The 19,795-nt window shown below is 38.0% G+C and overlaps 4 protein-coding genes across 5 annotated transcripts; 2 read left to right on the top strand and 2 right to left on the bottom strand.

Annotated features, from left to right (window-relative positions):
- Positions 1-1,302: 1,302 nt before the first annotated feature.
- Positions 1,303-8,700, bottom strand: nfkbid (nuclear factor of kappa light polypeptide gene enhancer in B-cells inhibitor, delta). Its single transcript, XM_028425636.1, has 12 exons — positions 8,558-8,700; positions 5,525-5,658; positions 5,399-5,432; positions 4,950-5,146; positions 4,689-4,870; positions 4,256-4,361; positions 4,023-4,169; positions 3,886-3,937; positions 3,424-3,581; positions 3,064-3,180; positions 2,749-2,913; positions 1,303-2,667 (listed from the first exon to the last, which is right to left on the bottom strand). Exons 1-12 carry the CDS (start codon positions 8,571-8,573, stop codon positions 2,596-2,598), a joined length of 1,380 nt encoding a protein of 459 aa, XP_028281437.1. The 5' UTR covers positions 8,574-8,700; the 3' UTR covers positions 1,303-2,595.
- A 2,654-nt stretch (positions 8,701-11,354) lies between these two features.
- On the top strand, positions 11,355-13,359 carry hcst (hematopoietic cell signal transducer). Its single transcript, XM_028426044.1, has 6 exons — positions 11,355-11,548; positions 11,639-11,761; positions 12,321-12,400; positions 12,593-12,613; positions 12,754-12,888; positions 13,010-13,359. Exons 3-6 carry the CDS (start codon positions 12,352-12,354, stop codon positions 13,051-13,053), a joined length of 249 nt encoding a protein of 82 aa, XP_028281845.1. The 5' UTR covers positions 11,355-11,548; positions 11,639-11,761; positions 12,321-12,351; the 3' UTR covers positions 13,054-13,359.
- A 2,005-nt stretch (positions 13,360-15,364) lies between these two features.
- On the top strand, positions 15,365-16,285 carry tyrobp (transmembrane immune signaling adaptor TYROBP). Of its 2 annotated transcripts, none has more exons than XM_028426154.1 (5): positions 15,365-15,520; positions 15,623-15,637; positions 15,723-15,866; positions 15,946-16,013; positions 16,106-16,285. In XM_028426154.1, exons 1-5 carry the CDS (start codon positions 15,484-15,486, stop codon positions 16,160-16,162), a joined length of 321 nt encoding a protein of 106 aa, XP_028281955.1. In that variant the 5' UTR covers positions 15,365-15,483; the 3' UTR covers positions 16,163-16,285. The 2 variants fall into 2 exon arrangements, with proteins under 2 accessions (XP_028281955.1, XP_028281954.1); XM_028426153.1 differs by having other exon boundaries at positions 15,617-15,637.
- A 453-nt stretch (positions 16,286-16,738) lies between these two features.
- Positions 16,739-18,319, bottom strand: LOC114448961 (uncharacterized). Its single transcript, XM_028426231.1, has 9 exons — positions 18,264-18,319; positions 18,130-18,162; positions 17,995-18,042; positions 17,754-17,801; positions 17,624-17,674; positions 17,480-17,518; positions 17,006-17,401; positions 16,892-16,930; positions 16,739-16,809 (listed from the first exon to the last, which is right to left on the bottom strand). Exons 3-9 carry the CDS (start codon positions 18,029-18,031, stop codon positions 16,748-16,750), a joined length of 672 nt encoding a protein of 223 aa, XP_028282032.1. The 5' UTR covers positions 18,032-18,042; positions 18,130-18,162; positions 18,264-18,319; the 3' UTR covers positions 16,739-16,747.
- Positions 18,320-19,795: the final 1,476 nt, after the last annotated feature.

Below are 19,795 nucleotides of genomic sequence, written 5' to 3'. Positions count from 1 at the left end.
TCTTTTGAAAATCCCTGTAATATAAAGGCTTCAATAAATAAATGTTGTCTTTGTAACTCATCTATCATTCCTCAAACAGGTAAAAAATTCACAAAATGTGTAAAATCCTCATCCAAGTAAGAGTTGTTCAAGGCTTAGTGGATGATTTGCCTGTGCATGTTGTTTGAATTTGACTCACTCTGGATTTACGAAACAAAATGTCTTTTAGTATATAGAATGGAGTTTCCCACATTTTTTCTCTCCCTGCTGTGATGCCACTTTTTTGTCTAAATAAATTCCCAGTCCCTATTCTGCATACACAAACCTGAAAAACACTTCCAACACGTTGACGAGTTTACGCATATATTTGTCTGACCATGCTCCTCATGTGTTGGCAGTGTCTATAGTCAGCTGATCGCATGCTGCTGCTTGTATGGCAAGACGAGAGCAACGATGAGAGCGGCTGTTTGAACAGGGCAACGAGCTGCACAGTGTGGCTTCGACTGGTTTTAGATCTCCTATTACCCTGACAATGAGTTGAAGATGTTGCCACAGTTTTCAAAATGCACATTCTTACAATGAATAATCATGAGAAATTTTAAAAAATAACTTTAACTTATTTTCATCTTTTTTTTCCGCCTGCAGCTCCAACTCATCTGGTACCCAGATTCCAAAGACAGAGGGTAAGATCAGGCACTTGTTCACACTGAAAATAAGTGAATGTATGTTCTTTTACATACTGCAATGTGTCCCTCGGATGCCAGTTGGAATGATGCATGCACCCTATTGTCAGCTCCCCTGTCTGCTGTTAACTAGATTAATAGTTTTTGAGCTAATATGTTCATGTTCATTGGCTTTTATCTTCTTTTCTTATCTGTTACAGTGCCTCCTCCAGCTGTATAGAAAATGTAGCACATGCGTGAAAAAGAGAAGCCAACATGGGACACACACACACACACACACCAGCTGTATGTGGCCATTTCTCTTATGGCTAAATTACCTCATCATAGATTACCTTACATCCAATCCTGATCCCACATATCTCACACTGAAGAAATGTCTATGTGGGCAAAACATCTGTCTCTATATTTAATAAAACTGAAAGCTTGTTTAAGGCAAAAAAAGATTACATTCTGAGCATAGATCAGGTGCACTTAATCAAACACAATGCAATAATGTGGTTTCTCTTCCATTATGTTTTACTGCTGTAAAACAATAACATTCAGAGCATGATTATACATTTTGTATTAAGTTAACAAATGCATGAATTAAGAAAGCAATCATGTTTCAGTCTGCTTTTCTGAACCAAACAACAAACACGTAAATATATGATAAAATAAAAATAACAATGAACATTCACTGATACTTTTGAGATTTCTTTGAAAACCTTTTGTTTTTGTAAATGTACTAAAAAGTAAATCATGAAATTTCATGTAAAGACTTAAAAAGGAATAAAGATCTTACATACTCATTTTGTGTCTTAATCAGCACATATGTTGCATGAAATTATTCTCAAACGTTTCAGTGAGACACATATTCCTTACTCTTGAGATTGATCTTTACAGGAATTTACTGTGTCTTATATCTAACATGACACATGGTGAGAGACTTTTGTATCACAAATTACCATAATCTCAATGATGATCAAGTTTCACTGTCAGTAAAGGTCGGTGAAAAATAAATAGGCCTACTACTACACCCGTGTGAATGTAAACAACTGCAGCTTTCTGGTGGGATGGTGTATTTTCCATCACGGTAATTTCTGTAGATACATGTAAAGGGGACAGTTCAAACATCAAAACAAACTGATGGAGCAGGGTTATTGTACTTTCACTCATGACTCATGAGTCTGTCAGGCAATTTATCACCACACATAATGTCATGAGGAAAAGAGAACATTCTTTGTCACTGTAAACACAGTAAAGTTTCCTTTTCCACAAAAGAAAATTACCTGATGTTACACGCTGACGTGTGATGCATATTATGTAGACTTCTCATTAGAAACACACACTCTTAACATAAGCACACATACTGATTCAATTCAGAACAAACTTGTAACTCCTGTTTATCAATATGATACACATGAGTTTCAGGGACATTGTCCTGGAGCTTATTTTAACGATTTCATAGAAATCAACATTAAACTGGGAGTGTAGCCTGTCGGGGAATAAATGTAAATCCACCTTCCACAACAGCATCTATAGCTTCTATTTTTTCTAAATAACTAATGCTCTTCTTTCATTTAAAAAATGTTAAATACCCTAAAATAAATACAAATAAATTAAAATCATTCCAAATGTTAAACAGTATTTGTGCACTGTAGTACAAAGACTTTCGAAACAGGCTTCATAAAGGATGAGATATCGCAGATATAGCAGTTCTTCACATACATTTGAATACGCTGAATATGCTGATCTGTTTGTGTGAATAAAGTAAAAAAGCAATTTAAGCTTTAAGATCAAAATTTGTCTAAAGATTCAAACGCCAGTCTAGTTTGTTAATCGAAATATAGGCCAGAGACTCCCAAAACTTTATAACAATAAAATGATGTAACCTCAACAGAGGAACCATTTTAAAGACTCTTTCCCTACAAACAGGGATTACAAGTGATCTAAATCATTCCTGGTCCTGCAAGGACATGATACGTCGACGTGAGGAAGTACTTCTCTTCTTCAGCATGAGCTTGAGCTACAAATTAAAAGAAGGGATTTAAAAGTTGTAAACTTCAAACACTGTAAGGCACAGTCATTAAAATGCCATGCGGCTTACCTGCTCTCCCTGCTGGCCGCTCTGCAGCAGGTGAGCCGGCTGGTCGTTTTCCAGATTGCGGATGCTGGGATCAGCTCCTCTGCTCAGCAGCAGCTGCAGGATCTCGCTTTGGTGGGGGTTGCTATGGAGACCAGCTGCCATATGTAAAGCTGTGTGACCATGAGCCTATGGGAAAAAAGTGTAAGCGCAGCATGACTCAGACTGTTGATATGCAGTGTGGTTATAGCTGTATACAATGTACAGTATAATTATGCAAACAAATGTGTGCGTGTGTGACAAATCCTGCTCTGAGTGTCATGTCAGTGTGAGACTCACTTTCATGTTGACAAAGTCTTTCATGTTGGGCAGGGGAATCTTCAGCAGATAACGCACCAGTACAATATTCCCCTCCTTCACAGCCAAGTGCAGCACGGTCTTGTTACTTTTGACTTCCTAGAATTGGAGAATTGGGAGTGATGGAGGAAACATAATGAGACCACAAGTCAGACTGACACATTTAAGCATCAAACAAGTGTAAGAAAACAAAAGAGACAGTAGAGGGGATAATGGCTGGCTCTGTGATATCATCTTGGTTAGATAAAACCTGGGCACTTCCCCCATATTACTGTACACGTTGACTAAAAGGTCAGGCTTTCTATGAAACTTTGATGGTTACTGTTTGCTGAGCTACTGTACCTGGTTAAGTAGGGACGCTCCTGCACCAAAGAGCAACTCCACACAAGTAAGCTTCTCTACAGCCTTGGTCGGAAGATTAGCATCTGCAAGCCCAGTGGTGGACATAGCCTTCATGGTGACGCTGTGAGAGATGGCTGCACAGTGCAGAGGAGTCATACCTGAGAAGAAGACACATAAAAACTGAGAGCTTTGTTGGAGCATTGATAGGTTTGTAACCAGTTCAATATAGACTCCGCCTATATCTGCACACTTAGTCTAGCAGTCATAGAGCAAACGGACATATGGACATTGACATAGATCTTGTCAGTGATCTCCTGTGTGGGAGTTCCAGCATGGACATCATCATCCATGTTTGAATTCAGACCATGCTGCTGTTCACCTTCCACTAGTGCTAGCACCACAGTGTGAGCTGTATAACGTATTTCCTTTAAAAGCTGAGTCAACCCTCATCATAAACCATACCTTCAAAATTGCGAGCCTCCAGGTTGACGGGCAGCCTGCAGGACAGAATCGCCTGCAGAAACAGGGCTGTTTAGTCTACACTCTTATAAATTTTAATAAAATTGTGCCAAAGAACTTGGATATTGCTCCCAGTTTACCTGCAGAACACCAGGAAATCCATAGTGAGCTGCCAGATGAAGGGCTGTTTGCCCATTGACATCGCAGGCATTGATGTCAGCTCCTAATGACAACAGATCTTGCACAATGTCTGGCTGGTTTGCTGTCACTGCCACCAGTAAAGCAGTCTGCACAGGAAAAAAATATATATAATTGTATTTTCAGACATTTATTTTTTAAATATTAAAACATTTTATATGCATTTTTATTCTACCTTTCCCTTGTGTTCTTTGGCATCGAGCCTCTCCATCTCCCTCAGCCTTTCAGCAGCAGCATAGGCACATTCCCTGAGTCCTTTGGCTGTGTAGATGTGCAGGATGCTGACAGAGCAAGAACACATGATGAGCTGGTTGTAAATGAGGCTGCATAATTATCCCTTACACAGCAGATGTTTTTTTTTTCATTTTATTTTATCTAAGTTTCTAATCGTTGAGTGTGATTGGCTGACTCATTGACATTTTTTTTTATCTCTTTAGTGGTACCAAACTGCACATGTGGTTGTCACATTTACCTCATGACTGAAAATGAAACTCAGAGGTAAGTAAATTGTATAGTGCTTATGCACATTTTACCATACTTATACCTTACTTATATGTCGAATAAATATACGTTCTGACTACTTTAGAAGGGTCACTGTAAGCACTCACGTGTCTCCGTCTTCATCCTGGCAGGTGGCTCTGCTGTAGTCCATCCTGCTGAGCAGCATTCTGGCCTCCTCCAGCTTTGTGGCATCCATTGATGTACCAAAGCTCAGATGTGAGTTCTGACCTAAGCAAAGGGGTGACCAAGCAGAGGCGATGCTCGGATCTCCAACAGCCATCATGCTGTCCTGCAGGCAACATTTAATGTCAATACATTTGCAGCAGACTGCATTAGTTTAAGGTCCACTATAGATAGATTTCTCTTACATATGACTGAGACACTGTATCTCCAAATATTTGGACTTGATGCAGTTGCTGCTGTGTGCTGTAATCAGAGGACATTGGGAAGCTGTAGGCTGGGTAGCTGGGTCCTGGTTGGTTGTTATAGTAGCTGGGTGTAGAGTCAAGGCCAGGGGGCCACAGCTCAAAGCTCACTGCCATGTCAGAGTAGCTGCTCGCTGCACCTAAAAAAGAGACGGCAGGTTTTTTGTTTGTTTGTTTTTGCATTTTAATAACTCACACACAAATGATTTGGGTATTTTGAGCTACTCATAAAATTATGATTAAGATTAACTTTATTAATCCCCATAGGGAAATTAGTGCTAAATGGTACTAATACATGTGTTTTTAATTGCACAACAGTGGCACAGAACAATGACATGATTAGTTTTGTGTGTTTTTTTTTAGGAAGATGTCCAGTGTTGTGCAGCTCTTACCTGTACAGGTAAATGTTTCCGATGAAGGCACTTGCTGACAGAAGCAAGAGGAAGAGACATTATAAACAATCTTATCTTTATGATCTAAGATTTGTTTAGGTGTTGCCCGTTAGTGTGCTGGCTTACTGTAACAGCAGTTGTAGCAGCAGATTCTGTGATGATAGAGCAGGAGGTGGGCACAGAGGACGTCTCACGCCTTCGCTTCTGCTCCAAGAGTTTCTTCACTGTGGGCAGAGTGCAACACGGCTTCTCTTTTGGTGCTGATAAAGACAAATAATGAGAGAAGGAATGACTTCAGTGAAAGCATATACTACAAATAAGGTAAGCAAAACTGTCCACTGCTCTGTGATCTACTGAGATCTTTGCTGAATATTTGAGTTTTTTTCTTGCATGCACTTGCACTGAAATAATCCCACATAACTTTAATAACATGCACATCTTGGCTTTGACAAGGACATTCCACAACACTCCATTTCTCCTTGTGGAGCCCTGAATACAGGATGATATTTTTCCTAACATACCACTCATGCAGACTTAGTGATGAAACTTTTGACTATTCATCAGGTTTTTCTATTTCTTTTCAGACTAAGCATCCACCTGTTAAATAGCTCCTTAGATCTCAGCATAAAGACTATAAGACTTTTAACAGAAACAGTTTGAATAAAACTTTCTGCTCAGTGGAACTCCTGATTCTAATGTTATTGATTTGGTGTGATAAATGTTTGGGTGTTTTTACTTTTTCCATGTGACTGATCTGTTTTTTTATCTATTTAAATTAAAAAAAAAAAATCCCAATTTTATGTGTCACCTGGTTGAGTCACCTTTGTCTGTAGGCACAACTTCAAAGTGGATCAAGTGTTCAAGTATGTTGAAAAAGTCAACAGTTTCCACGGAATGAACAATATTGGGTTTTTTTGCAAATTTAATTTCTGATCAGTAGATAAGAATGATGCTATCTAATCATTGAACTGATTATAGTTACAATTAATTCATTTTAAAAGATGATTGATGAATGATTGCTGAGTTTTCTATTAGTTCTTCTGTCAATTGGCTAATAAGTCACTCTAACAACTGTGAAAACAAACACTACAAACTTGTGTTCTTTAGATGATAACAGCCTGTGTTGAAAGATCAAACTTCTTATGAAATCCTTCTTTTGGTGGCATAAAATCACAAAACATGTTATTTAAATAAGCTCAATCAGGTTATGGATAGACTTTGTGATACAATGTACAACTGTTCTTTCAACAAATCTGTGTCACTGAAAGTAAAATACATAATATAAATATAGATTGAGCCCTGTCGGACCTTAAAAGTATGAAATATAAACCATTCAGCTGCCTTTGATGATTGACTGATAGGTGGTGGTGCCTGCACAGTTTCTCCATCGTGGCACATTTCTACATAAACATCCAACCCATTATACTCTGTTTTCCCCTACTGATACCAAAGAATCATTTCCATTCAACAGGTACAGGAAATGAGAAAAATAGGAACAAAACAAAACAAAATGGTCCAAAACACTATTCTGAAAAGATGTGACCACACAGGTTTTGTTTCCTCAAAAGCTCCTCCTCCTCCACACGTGAAAGATAAAGTGATATTTCCACCCTGTCTGTGGAACCAGACTACAAAAAACAACCTCTTCCATTAGGAACACGGGTCATGTGGCCGTGCACACCAGAGAGATTCATCAGAAAACCTCCAGCAATGGATTGCCACTGCGCATTTTCTATGACACCTTCCTGTGCCGCTCCGTTACGCTGTGCAGAAACCGCATCTTCCTGCCTTTGTGTCACAGGCACACCAGCTTGACACGTGTAGCTGCCTGGTGCTTTCTGACGCCTCTCTCTGGGTGGACCTGTTCTTTTTTACTTCTCCTTTTTTTGTGAATATTGACAGTTGTGGTGAGTCTTGCATGAGGACAAGACTGCTCTGTGCACTAAAACAAACACAGGGAGAAGGGTGTACTTCCGGAAAAATAAAATGCAAATTCAACCACTAAGAGATGAAGTACTCATACTCAGGCTTGTCAGTTTAGCATTGCCTGTCTTTTAAATTGCCATTTCCAACATGTCCTAAATAATAAGTCCTTCTTCTGTTGCTTGTGTGTCATATGTCACCAGCACAAAATAAAGGTCACTTAATCAGAACGCATGACATCAGTCTGTACATTTCAATGCCGCAAAAGTTTCATTTTCAAGTTCAGAAGGTGTTACTACAGTTTATGCAACCCTGACTCATCTGGTCTTTACAATAAAATGACACCTTTGACCTTTTCACTGGTGATGTAATAGTGCAGTGTGAGCAATACTACCTGTAAGAGAGATGACCAATGATTGATGACCAATTGCTCAGAAGTCTGAAACAACTCTGAAATCTGACACATAAACGTTGGGTTTACTATCCCCCTGCCGCCCCCCCTACCCACACACTGCATTTGGTCTAGTCTGGCTGTATTCAAATAGTGGTTGTGGAAACCCCTGGACATTGAGTCATGTGCGGGGGAGGCCGGGGATTCCGACAGCCTTTCTCTTTTGGTTCGACACTCAGAGAAAGAAAGAAGCAGTGCATAGCCAGCTTCCTCATTTTGTGGTTTAACAGGACCCAGCAAACACACACACACACACAACAAATGTATGTATTTGGACATGAACATAAGAAAGTAAGGCACGTCACACACAGAGAGAAGGTTGCTTGTCTGGCATTAATCAAATAGGGAAATGAAAGCTAGCAAGGGTGGAGGAGTATCAGGGTTTCCCCAAAATGCTGTCCTGACTCTTGGATTCACCCGAATTGTGATGTCATTTCACTGCGAGAAACTCAGTATGACAACTGAATGAATGACTAGTTTATGATTTAGTATAAAGGTAAAATACATATTCCCGGATCAGGTACGCGCTTCCATCAGGCGCCAAACAAAGTGCAAACAGAGAGGTGTATGTGTGATGCTGCAGGTTTGTACCAAACAAACTGAAGCTTCAACGAATTAAGTACTAACATTATACCCCTAAATATTATTAATTATTAATGTAATCCAGCATTGTCTAAAAATAACAGTCAGAAATTACAACTGAGGACAACTTTTTTCTTTTTACAAAAAAGCAGTACCTAAATATGATCAAATTGTTTCTACAAATGAAAGGCAGACATACTCACATTTATCAAAGTGCATGTCAGACAGAAGTCTTCGACGGATCAGCCACTTGGTCACCGTTCACCTTTAAAAGGAGATATTGACAGAGCCGAGGTTGGGATCTCTGATGTTGTAGTAGGCTGAAGTCAGTCTGGCTTGTTGTCTTACCAACTCTGCTGCTTGTACACACAGAGCACGTTGTGGTTCCCCCTCACCGCCCCCAGCTGTGGCTCCACCTCTTCAGACACAGGGGAAGTCTACTGTCTATAATATAGTGGAAGTATAGTCTACAGTACTATTCTACATTCAGACTAATATTTAAGAAGAAGCACAACTTTTTATCAGTAAATGAAAATGTTTCAAAGGTTAAAGTGTCCCTGTCAGACAGTCTGGACCCTTTTTAAATGGTTGTTCAGTTTACAAATATTGTTTTTAAAAGCTGAGTTTATTTATGTGAGACATTTTTAAAAAGTAGAATCATATTGAATTTATAATAAGTCAGTCAGTACATGTTTGTAAGATAAACATATTACTAATAATACATTTGTAGGAACAAAGCAGCACGCCTAATTTTAAACATGATGCCAAATACAGTTTTTGTTTTTTGATTGACTATCCAAATCCAAAAAAGGAAGCTCAACTTGAAAATGAAAGAAATTAAGTTTTTTTAAGAATTAAAACAATACTTTACATTATTTACATTATATATTATTATATTTTACATTTTAAATTTACATATAACAATATTTTATGGAACAAACATTTTGAACTTTAGAAATCTTACAGAATCTCTATATTTTAGTTTAATTTAAATCTCTGGACAATATACTAATACAAGTCAGGAGAAAAAAAGAGACAAAAAAGGAAATAAAGAGAAGAAACGTGTATTTTTAAGTTTGTATCTTTTACTCTTCCAGTATTCACGCAGCCTTACAGGAAACCCTTTGTCATCTGAAAAACAACATCAAAAGATGACATAATGTCTTTAGACTAAATGAGTAACATTTTGGTGCTAACACAACAACACAAACAACACAACAGAGCAGGAGGAGGGAAGGAAATCGAATGTTAAAAAAAAAGTTTAAGATTCTGACAGGATTCTCAGTAAGTACATCTGATTACGTTTTTTTTCATCTCCTCTTTGGAGGCAAGTTTTCTTTCAGAGAGGGCCTGCGATGTTCTCCTCCTGAGCTCCTGCTTATCTTCCTGGACCCACTTACCGTCATTATCAGCGCTCCAGCTGCCCATGCAGCCTCTCAGTCTCTTGGACATTCTTCTCTTGATGCATCTTCACCAAAAGACTCTTTTTGCAATATATCCTGCTAAACCTGCTCCCGAGCCTGCTTTTGGTCAAGTAAAGTTTCACACCACACAAAACTATATACACCACAGCCAGGAAAATCAAATATATACACTATTTGTATTTATTAATCTTTATTTGGGAGTTGTTCTTTTATGTTTCACACTGACAAAAAAAAGCTGAAAAATAACAGAAAATAGGAAGAACTTATAAAACAATACACGGTGTAATCATAATAATAATAGTGTTTTAACTCCACTAAACCACCACTTCTCTGCCTGTCTGTAATGCACCTCACCACTGAAGTGTCATTAGAAAACTTGTGCAGATGTCAATATTCATTGTTCCCCAGGTTACTGTGTGTAATGTAAACAGAAGGGGTACCAACCAATCCTGAAATTTAGATTTTGGATTTTGAATCTATCTATCTATCTATCTATCTATCTATCTATCTATCTATCTATCTATCTATCTATCTATCTATCTATCTATCTATCTATCTATCTATCTATCTATCTATCTATCTGTCTGTCTGTCTGTCTGTCTGTCTGTCTATCTATCTCCTTTTAACATTTCTTACAATTTAGACAATAAACAGCAAAACAGAAGCAAGGTTCTATGGAACATTATGAGGAACACTTACCTCTCTACACTATCCACTGTAGTTAAATATAAACAACAATACTTTTGTTACTGAGTCAACAGAAAATCCAGCTTCTGAAAAACTCACAGTTTGTTTTATTCCTTTCACAAAGTGAACCATTTCCAGATCATTTGAAACTTTAAGGCTAAGAATAAAAGGGTGACTCACATCACTCAGTGAGGCTCCATTAACATGGCTGAAGTTTCCCTTACTTTGTTTTACCTCAAAGTCAATACCATGATATGGTACAAGAAATACATACATATAATAATATCGTACAAAGCAAATAATTATGTAAAAAAATGGTATTTCCCTGAAATACTGTATTTAGATTATGGAGTCTACATATATTGAGTGAATAAATGTTTCTGATTAGTCCTTTTTTTCTTAACATGTAATTTTACACATGGCCGTCTTGGTTTTTCCACGTAAATGGTAAAATTATACTTAATAAAAAGAAAAAGTTTTTTATAATTTGTTATACATTGTGTGTAAAGATCATATTTCAGTCATGTTTTATCTAAGAAAGAAAGAAAGAAAGAAATCTGGATTGTTTTAAGACAAGTCTGAAGATATATCATATAGAAATGGATAATACAGTGCGGCAGATCTTTATTAATCACAATTATAGCCTAATCTTTTGTTTATTGTTTTATTGTTATCCCCAATACATTCTTTTTAGACGTCTTCTTTTTTTCTGCAGGGACCAAAGTCCCAGTGTTAGAAAAGCACACTGTTGCTGTGGTGATGCACTTCCTGGTAGCTATGAGCAGCCTTGCAGCTCCCTCTGCTGTTGAGCTGCAGTCAGCTTATGGCCCTCTGTGCTGGAAGACACACTGCCGAGTCTGACCCAGAGTGGAACTGAAAGCAGCAACAGATGGAGCTCAGGAACATGGTTTGACTGCACAATATAAGGACAATTTGTTCGATAAACTTCAATCCTGGAGAGCCTATCTAGACTCTAGGCCTGTGGAATGACAACATTATGAGCAGTGTAGGAATGCAGAGCGGCATTTTAAAAACCCACACAACTTGTCACCTTGGAGTGTGCAGACAGCAAATGTGTGAGTGGTGAGTTGTAACTTCTTAACATCATCAACATCATCTAAAGAGAAAGATGATGAAATTATCCGACCATGTTGCTTATGCCTCAACAAACAGACCATGTGTCAGCCCCCAAGAGGAAGTGAGGAAGTTAGACAATTTGACGTCAGTCCTCGAATGTGAAAACTAATGGGAAACTGTGTGTCACATCATCTTTGGAGACTGCAGATCTCAGAGCAGGTAGGAGGCTGACTTTCTCTTCCTATTCTAGATCATTCACATTCACATTTCTTTGTGTAAAGTTTAAGATCACAAATATCCAACTAGAATTTTTGAGGAAAAGTCACATTTACTGTAAATGTGAATACAGAATGTGTAAAAACCAGAGCTTAATGTTTTTAGAGTTTATTGGGGACTTTCCATTTTTAAATGCCTACGCATGTTTGTAACTTGTAATACAGCAGTCAGATGAACTCTCAGACAGTTGAGATAATTAAAAATAAAGATTGTGCTGGTATGTATATCCAGACACTTGACTACTATCCAGATCTTTATGGGTTTTTTTATATCATGCTGTGACATTTAAGCTGTGGAACTAGCACACAAGAGCTGATGAGATTTGGGGCATATACTGTGTATAAAGAGCCTGAACCTGTTGAGGTGATACTGTGGTTAAACTTTTCAACAGCATGCTGACCAAAACCATTTCACTACCTTGGTGCTCATCTGCCTCCTTTCATATGTATATCCAGATACACCTGACACACATATGAGTGTTTGGTATCTTTTTGTCTTTCAGAAAGAAAACAACTGAGCGGACTCACCTCAAAATGGCTCACAACAAATTCTTCTTCATCACTGTCTTACTTTTTCTTTGCAGTAAGTGCAATTTTATATTTTCTTTCATTTCTTTTGACACACACTGTCAGCCTTAAGGTGGTCTTACACAGGAAGATGAAACCACAAACACTGAACAACGGAAAGATGGTTGCAGAGGTGTTGCTGCATAATCTGAACATCTCTAAACTGTGGCATTTTTTTTGTTGGTTTGTTTATGTTGTTTTCTTCAAGACTCTGCTGTGGCTGCCATGGGTACGTACAAAAACTCAGATCTATGCAGACCCAGAGGATTACACCTAATGAATCATTTTTTCCAGTCATATCTGATGTGTTTTTTTCTTTCCTCCATCAAACTCTGTTTTCAACTGTTTGTCTATGTGTGTGTGTGACAGACAGCACAGTGTCCTGCTACAGGATTGAGCCTGGGACAGTAGCAGGCATCGTTGCTGCAGATGTGCTGCTGACCCTTGTCATTGTCATTGTAACCTACCAATGTGCTAACTACCGGCGTCAGAAGATAGAAAATGGTGAGACATGTTTTCATGTCTGTGTTGTGTGCTGCACTGTTTCATCGAGGTGCTCTGTAAAGTCTTTTCACATTTATATGTTCAAATAATAAATGCTTCTTTTCCTCTCATCTCTTCACAGCTAACAAAGTGTATATGAATGTCCGTGCCAACTGCAAGAGCTAAACATGGAGCGTGTAGCTACTACATAAACGTCTTCAATATTTGAAAATAAATAAACATATGGGCTTTGTTGTACATACATTACAAACATAGCTTCTGACAGGTCCTGTGACTGTCCTGTAAATCATACATATCACTGCAGTAACATAAGGTTTGTGGTTTTATACAGTTATATCAGCACTCTGCTTGGACTTATTTGATTTAAATCTCTGTATGTATGTATGCTTTTTATTTTTACTTTATGACAAATTGGATGTATAAAAGGAAATTTCCTGTTACTGAAACACAATTAAATCACACTGAGTAAGACTTTTCTTGAATAACGGATAATAACTGTTAGAGAGGCTACCGAGCATTTCTATAGGTGTCTATTTGTTTCACAAATTGTACACTGTCATATGCATATGGTCTTTTATTCATGCTGTGACATTTAAGCATATACTGTATAAAGAGCCTGATATGTTGAAGTGATACTGTGGTTAAACTTTCAACAGCATGCTGACCAAAACCATTTCACTATCTTGGTGCTGATCTAGAATAGAATAGAATAGAATAGAATAGAATAGAATAGAATAGAATAGAATAGAATAGAATAGAATAGAATTTATTTATCCCAAGCTGGGAAATTTCACTATTGCAGCAGCAAAATACAGGCACTCAAGAATACTAAAAAATACAAAATAGAAAATATACCTCTAATGGTAAAAATTAAACAGTATAAACATTATTTACAGCAAGATAAAAAAAATAAACATAGGTGCAGAAGCAAAAATGTGCAATTTGTAATGCAGGTATACATATAAGTCTAAATTGGGTTGTGCAATTTGGTATGAAGATATGAAATGATATGATATACAAGAACAACAGTGTGCAATTTGACAGATGAGGTGTTGTACAGTCTTACAGCATGAGGCAGGAAAGATTTCCTGTAGCGTTCTGTGTGACAGCCTTTTGGAAAAGGCGCTCCGTTGCCTTTCCAGTACAGGGAGGAGAGGGTGGTCTGAGTTATCCATGATGGATAATAGTTTGTTCAGTGTCCTCCGCTCCACCACTGCTTCAAAGGTGTCCTGTCTGCAGTCAATGACAGCCTTCCTGACCAGTTTGTTCAGTCTATTGGTGTCACTGGCTGACTGAACCCCCCCCCCCCTCCCCCCCCACCAACAGACTGTAAATGAATCTCCAGCATCTTGCTGCACACAATGAAGGACCTCAGCTTCCTCAGGAAGTAGAGCCTGCTGCAGGCCTTCTTGTACACAGCTGTGCTGTTGGTCCTCTGGCTCAGCCTGCTGTTGATGGTCACTCCCAGGTACTTGTATTCCTCTACCATCTCCCATCTGCCTTCCTCTGAAATCCAGCAATTACCCCTCATCTGTTTGTCTTCCTCCTGGTCCAAATAGTCATAAAAAATGACTTTTAGAGAAAACATCTGGCTCATAATTCACTAGTTGTAGCACCATAAATCAAAGGGGATGAGTTTCACATAATAAACTTTTAGATAATATGAATCAATTAGAGTGGTTATCATGATTGATTAACAGCCTGGCTACCAACTCATTGCTTATGGTTAATTCTTCATAATAAAGTTATTCAATAGTTGCATTTTTTAAAGGGTGCTTTATTCATATGAATCTAAATTCTGTCCAAATGCTCCACTTTTATGGAGCAGCACATTTTAAGCACATAAAAACATAATATTAACGTTCTTTCATGCATCATTCCTCAATTTTAATAGTTCCCTGTTCCATATATTTTGTTATTTTGTCTTTTTTCTTAAAATCATTTTTTTTAATATATGGATTATCTTGTAACAGTATATAAATAAGTCAGTGTTATAAATAAAGATTATTGTCATTGTCTGTGTATATGGATGCTGTGAAAGTGTACTTTCATTTCGCTGACAGTTCAGCATCATTAAAGATAAGATAAAACTGTGGTTCACAGACTATAAGAAGCGTGCGTAGCCACCCGCCTGCAAAAAACCACAGGTCATGAGGAAACGCTCTATTTGGAGATATGATCGTCCTACTTCAGCAGAAACTGCAGGTGTAATGAAACTGACCTGATGCAGCTTATCAGCATTTCATCTGATAAAAGTCTGCTACGCAGTCAAATTAACTGATTCCTGAAAAAAATAAATCAAAAATCAAATGCAGACTGAAAGATTTTTTAATGTAACCTGAGCAACACGGAACAAAAAGTCAAGCTTCCTCTTCTATTACAGTGGATTCACTCTTCCTCTTTCTCCTCCTCCTCCTCCTCCTCCTCCTCCTCCTATCACATTGTTGACAAAAACCTAACATCACTAACACTAACAGCGGACAGCTCTTCTGCCTCCAGCTTCATGTTTCTGGGTGCGACCGCTCAGCCATTTCAAAGACATCAAAAGGACCGGTGGCCTTCTCATTTCCTCCTCTACCAGAAACCAGCATTAAGATGTCTGACACTCTGTGTATTGCGGGTTCGTTGTTTGGTGAGTACTTCATGTGTTCTGCGACAGTGAAAGATGACTCTGTGCTCTCTGTTGTTGTTGTTATTTGAGCTTTTATTAACTTGTTTGTTTTTGCAGGGACAGCAGAAGGACAGCAAGGTATTTGGCTTGTCTAAACCTCTTGATGCTGTTGTAACATGACGTTGTGTGCATGTTTTGATTTGTTTCTCACTTTTATTCACAGACTGTGGGTCCTGCTACATAATAAACATGGAGTCTGTGCTGGGCATTATTGCCTCTGACATTATCTTGACCATCTTCATAGTTATTTCTGTATTCTGCTTTGCCAGCCACCACAGGAGAAGGAGGGAATGGGATTCTCGAGACAGTAAGCACTACATCTATTTTAACCACTACCCTGAGTAATAATTTGGCACCTGAACACTTACTTGACACTTTTTTAACAGGTAAGAGAAATCTGCCACCATCAGTGTCAAAGAAAATGACAACAGAAGTCACAGAGTCGCCCTACCAGGTAAAATAATCTGCTAATCTGATTTTAAGATCCCGAGAACACCCTTTATATTACGTCTTGGATTGATGAACTACTTTGAACTTTCTTTGTAGGAGTTACATGGAGTCCAGTCAGATGTGTACAGTGAGCTTCACCACTTTAGGAAATAAAACTATTAAAATAATTTTTCAGTGTATACCCAGATAATGCTCTAAGCATCATATCATGCTTTCTCACTTACTTTCACTCCCATTTGTATATTTTGCATAATATACAACATATATTATTTAATACTGTGCTTGTTGGTTTGTAAATCTTAAGCATTAAATATGTATGTGTAATTGTAAATTAAACATTTTAAAGCCAGAGTTCAGGCTCAGGCGGATTTTGTTCGAAGCCACCGAAAGAACTTGAAGGATCTGTTTAACCAACCTTTATTTCTTATATTTGTTCACATGATCTGATAACCAAAAAAAGCATGTAAGAATCTAAATTTGGATGAAAAAGTCCCTGAAGCATGTGGAAGCAGCCTGTCTGCCTATGAATCAACAGATGGCAGCCCCTGACTCACTATGAGGAATCTGAAGAAAAAAATAGAAGAAAAAACAACTGCTGAACAGTTTCATCCTGTAATTAGGTGTAATGTGAGGAATGTAAATGTGTATCATGTCATCATGAGCCAGGCTGGGTAGGTGGAGATATATGTGCAGAAGAAGGTTTGTGCGATGCAGAGGGAGCAGACCTCCGTGTGATCGTCAGGCGGCTCGCCTCTTGGTTGGAACAGACAGGCTGGTAGGCTGCCTGTGCTCTGGAGGCGCTAAAAACACAAAGGAGAACAAGATGTCAGAAAACTGAGTGTTTTATTTATGATATTCACTACAGCAGAGGGTATATCTTACCGACTGGATATGTTTCAGAGCTGATATACTCTCTTGTGTCTGTGGGAATAATGAACATATTAGCTATATAATTTGCTAGATAAGCATAATTCCATGTTTTAGCTCTGGCCTTACCGTCATAGTCTATGTTGCCTCCTACCACCACTCTGCCCGTGTTCTCTTCCAAACTATCCTGATCCAGCATTTCTCTGCTTCGGCTTGGAGCCAACATACCATTCGCCCCGTTAACTCTTCCCGGTGCTGCCTGTCTGTTGAGTTTGTGGATTGTCCTGCCACCTGCAGGAGCTGCACCCTGCAGAGCCATCACTCCCTCCTCACTGTTAACATCAGGCCATTCTCTGCTTGCTTGGTGTTCTCTTTGGATCCCACCGAGCTCTGGGCTCCCATGGTCCTGAACCAGTCTGCCGGTCATCACATCATCTCTGCCCACTCCTGTTGTCCTCTTCAGTGGAGTCTTGTCTCTTGCTTCAGGAGTCAGGATCTCATCACTGTCAAGGTCTTTCAAAACATCTAGAAAGAGCAAGAGGTACTGCTATGACATCTGCACTGACAGACCTAATAATGCAAGTTAAATTTATGCTACTGCACCTCTGCTTTCACCTCCATGTTTATAAGGTAGTCCAGGTTCTGAAATATTAAGAAATTTGCCTGTTTAAAATATTTCGTTTAACGTGTTAAATGTGTTAAACAAAATATTTTTCTATCTTGGTCTGAGAAGGAAATCCCACATACCTGGAAATCTATTGTTGTCAGGTTTCTCAGTAGATTGTGCATCAGACACATCTGAGAATGAGTTCAATGAAATCAGATTTGTATTTCTAAACAACATTTGGAAACTGATTACAAACAGAAAAAAGTGTACCTTCAGAATTCTGTTCATTCACAGTTGTACTTGGGGGGGTTCTATATGCTGCAGGCATCAGAAAAAGAAAGGTCTGAAGTTTACTATAAACCAACACGATCTACCAGGTGCTGTATGTTTCTGTTCTCTTCATGTTAGGGGAAATAAAAGTACTTTGAGGATCTGGTGCGATAAACGGTCAGCTTGCAATGTGACCTCTCTGACTGTAAAAAATATAACAATATATAGTTGAATCACAGACCTGTAATAGCTGCAGGTGTGGGTTTTTCTGTAGTCATGTCAAGTGCATCTATAACAACAATGATGGAGACGTTATGGGACTACTTCAAACAGTGACTGGAGCACTATTTTGCTAACATTACATAATGTATCTCACCATGTAGAAAGCTCAACACATTTTCCCTTTGAGCTTGAAAAGAAAGAAAGAAAGGACATTTCATCCCTACTGAGCACTGTACTCCTACATCTTAAAGTTTTATATGAATTCAAAACATCAATGTGATTATTTACCTTTGATTGGGGTTGTTACAGCCAAAGCTGCAAAGTGAAGCAGTAGTAAACAACAGGTGAAACTGAAACAAATAAAAATACAAATATTTCAAGGTTTTAGTGAGAAATGCTGATGGGAGTATTTTAATTGTAACAATAGAATAAAAAAATTCAATATGACAGGGGGAAAAAAATCTGAAAACTTACGTCTTCATTGCTGATTTTGGTCTCCGGCGGTGTCCACTGCCTTCCAGCAAGTGCAGTTGGTCTTTTTATGCACTGCCCCTTTATCCTCCTTTTCTTTATAATAGGCATTGTCTGTGGTAATTACTGGTATAGTTTCTAAAAAAAACTGTATCAGATTTAGTTTTAGTCAAAGGGCATATCTGTGCGTTACACAGTGCATGACTCGCATGCAAAGAAGCAACAAGAATCTGATAAGTTTACAAAGGCCTATTCATTTCAGTTCATTCTGGAAACAACAGTGAAGTGATTGCCTCAATTGTGTGTTAATTACAGGTAGTCAGTTACTTGGGGAGAATGCCCCTGGCCTTTTTTATGGCTGAGGTTGCCTTTTAAATAATGCCACAGACCATGTATTGTTTTTTGTCACTATTATGCCATTGTCCATGGATCTAGACTAGTCCTGTACAGAGGTCCTTTTACACAACCCTGAACATCATTTACAGAGGTTAACAGATTTAACTAAATACTCATATATGTAATCCAATAGGTGTTTTTAGGTTTAATCCATATGATGGATTAGATGTAATCAATTGGTGGTATTCCTTTAGTTGAAATTGTGAAAGTGTTATATTTTGCCCGGCAACAACAATCAGACCAGTCAATTCAATGTATTAACTTTGAAAATTAAGGCTATATACAAATTTACTGTTAACACAATGTATTTAACCCTTATGCACTGTTCGGGACATTTTTGTCCTCTGAGAATAATTTTTCTGTTTATTTTGGCCATAACTTTGTCAATATGTGAGCAACTTGAATCATTTTTGCTCAACAACCTTAATTTTACATAATTTTGTTAATATGATTTTAAGGTCAACAGTACTGTGGACAACTTTTACCCCCTTTCGTGTTGTTCGGGACAAAAACGTCTTTAACGGTTTTAAAAATATATCAGATAAATATTTTTTGCATAGACCTTTTAATTAACTTCAGTTCTAATCAAAAGTAGTGAAAAAATAATTTTCCCCCAGGATTTTAACCCTATAATCACTAATTTCATAAGGGGTGGTGCAGAAAATCGGAAAAAACACACAAAATGGATCATTTTTAATAGAAAAGGTGAATGTGGACTGGATTTTTTTTAACCTTTATTACATTCTAGGTCATGTCAAACATCAGTAACAACATTGACTTTATTGCATTATTAGTTTTTGCAAAGCACTGGATTTTCATTTTTTCTCCCTTACGTGTTGTTTGTGGACATTTTTGTCCCATAGACTTCCATTATAACCACATTTTTTGACTGCACAGCCATGACACTACATAATCATGCATTCTTGATTGTTGGTGGTTTACCCTGTTGGTAG

The sequence above is a fragment of the Parambassis ranga genome, chromosome 16 (assembly GCF_900634625.1).
Source record: "Parambassis ranga chromosome 16, fParRan2.1, whole genome shotgun sequence".
In the NCBI taxonomy this organism is placed as follows: domain Eukaryota; kingdom Metazoa; phylum Chordata; class Actinopteri; family Ambassidae; genus Parambassis; species Parambassis ranga.
This window is presented reverse-complemented; position numbering and strand designations above follow the sequence as displayed.

What these genes read in the sequence shown, in the direction of transcription:
- nfkbid (XM_028425636.1), bottom strand. An exon ending in ATACAGTGTCTCAGTCATAT is followed by an intron (nt 4,871 to 4,949) that starts GTAAGAGAAATC and finishes TGTTGCCTGCAG; the next exon opens with GACAGCATGATGGCTGTTGG. An exon ending in GCGGCCAGCAGGGAGAGCAG is followed by an intron (nt 2,668 to 2,748) that starts GTAAGCCGCATG and finishes TTTAATTTGTAG; the next exon opens with CTCAAGCTCATGCTGAAGAA.
- hcst (XM_028426044.1), top strand. Translation starts at nt 12,352, where the DNA reads ATGGCTCACAACAAATTCTTCTTCATCACTGTCTTACTTTTTCTTTGC. An exon ending in TGTCTTACTTTTTCTTTGCA is followed by an intron (nt 12,401 to 12,592) that starts GTAAGTGCAATT and finishes GTTTTCTTCAAG; the next exon opens with ACTCTGCTGTGGCTGCCATG. An exon ending in CTCTGCTGTGGCTGCCATGG is followed by an intron (nt 12,614 to 12,753) that starts GTACGTACAAAA and finishes TGTGTGTGACAG; the next exon opens with ACAGCACAGTGTCCTGCTAC.
- tyrobp (XM_028426153.1), top strand. Translation starts at nt 15,484, where the DNA reads ATGTCTGACACTCTGTGTATTGCGGGTTCGTTGTTTG. An exon ending in TATTGCGGGTTCGTTGTTTG is followed by an intron (nt 15,521 to 15,616) that starts GTGAGTACTTCA and finishes TTGTTTTTGCAG; the next exon opens with GGACAGCAGAAGGACAGCAA. An exon ending in GGAATGGGATTCTCGAGACA is followed by an intron (nt 15,867 to 15,945) that starts GTAAGCACTACA and finishes CTTTTTTAACAG; the next exon opens with GTAAGAGAAATCTGCCACCA.
- LOC114448961 (XM_028426231.1), bottom strand. Translation starts at nt 18,031, where the DNA reads ATGACTACAGAAAAACCCACACCTGCAGCTATTACAG. An exon ending in CACACCTGCAGCTATTACAG is followed by an intron (nt 17,802 to 17,994) that starts GTCTGTGATTCA and finishes TGATGCCTGCAG; the next exon opens with CATATAGAACCCCCCCAAGT. An exon ending in AGGCAACATAGACTATGACG is followed by an intron (nt 16,931 to 17,005) that starts GTAAGGCCAGAG and finishes TTATTCCCACAG; the next exon opens with ACACAAGAGAGTATATCAGC.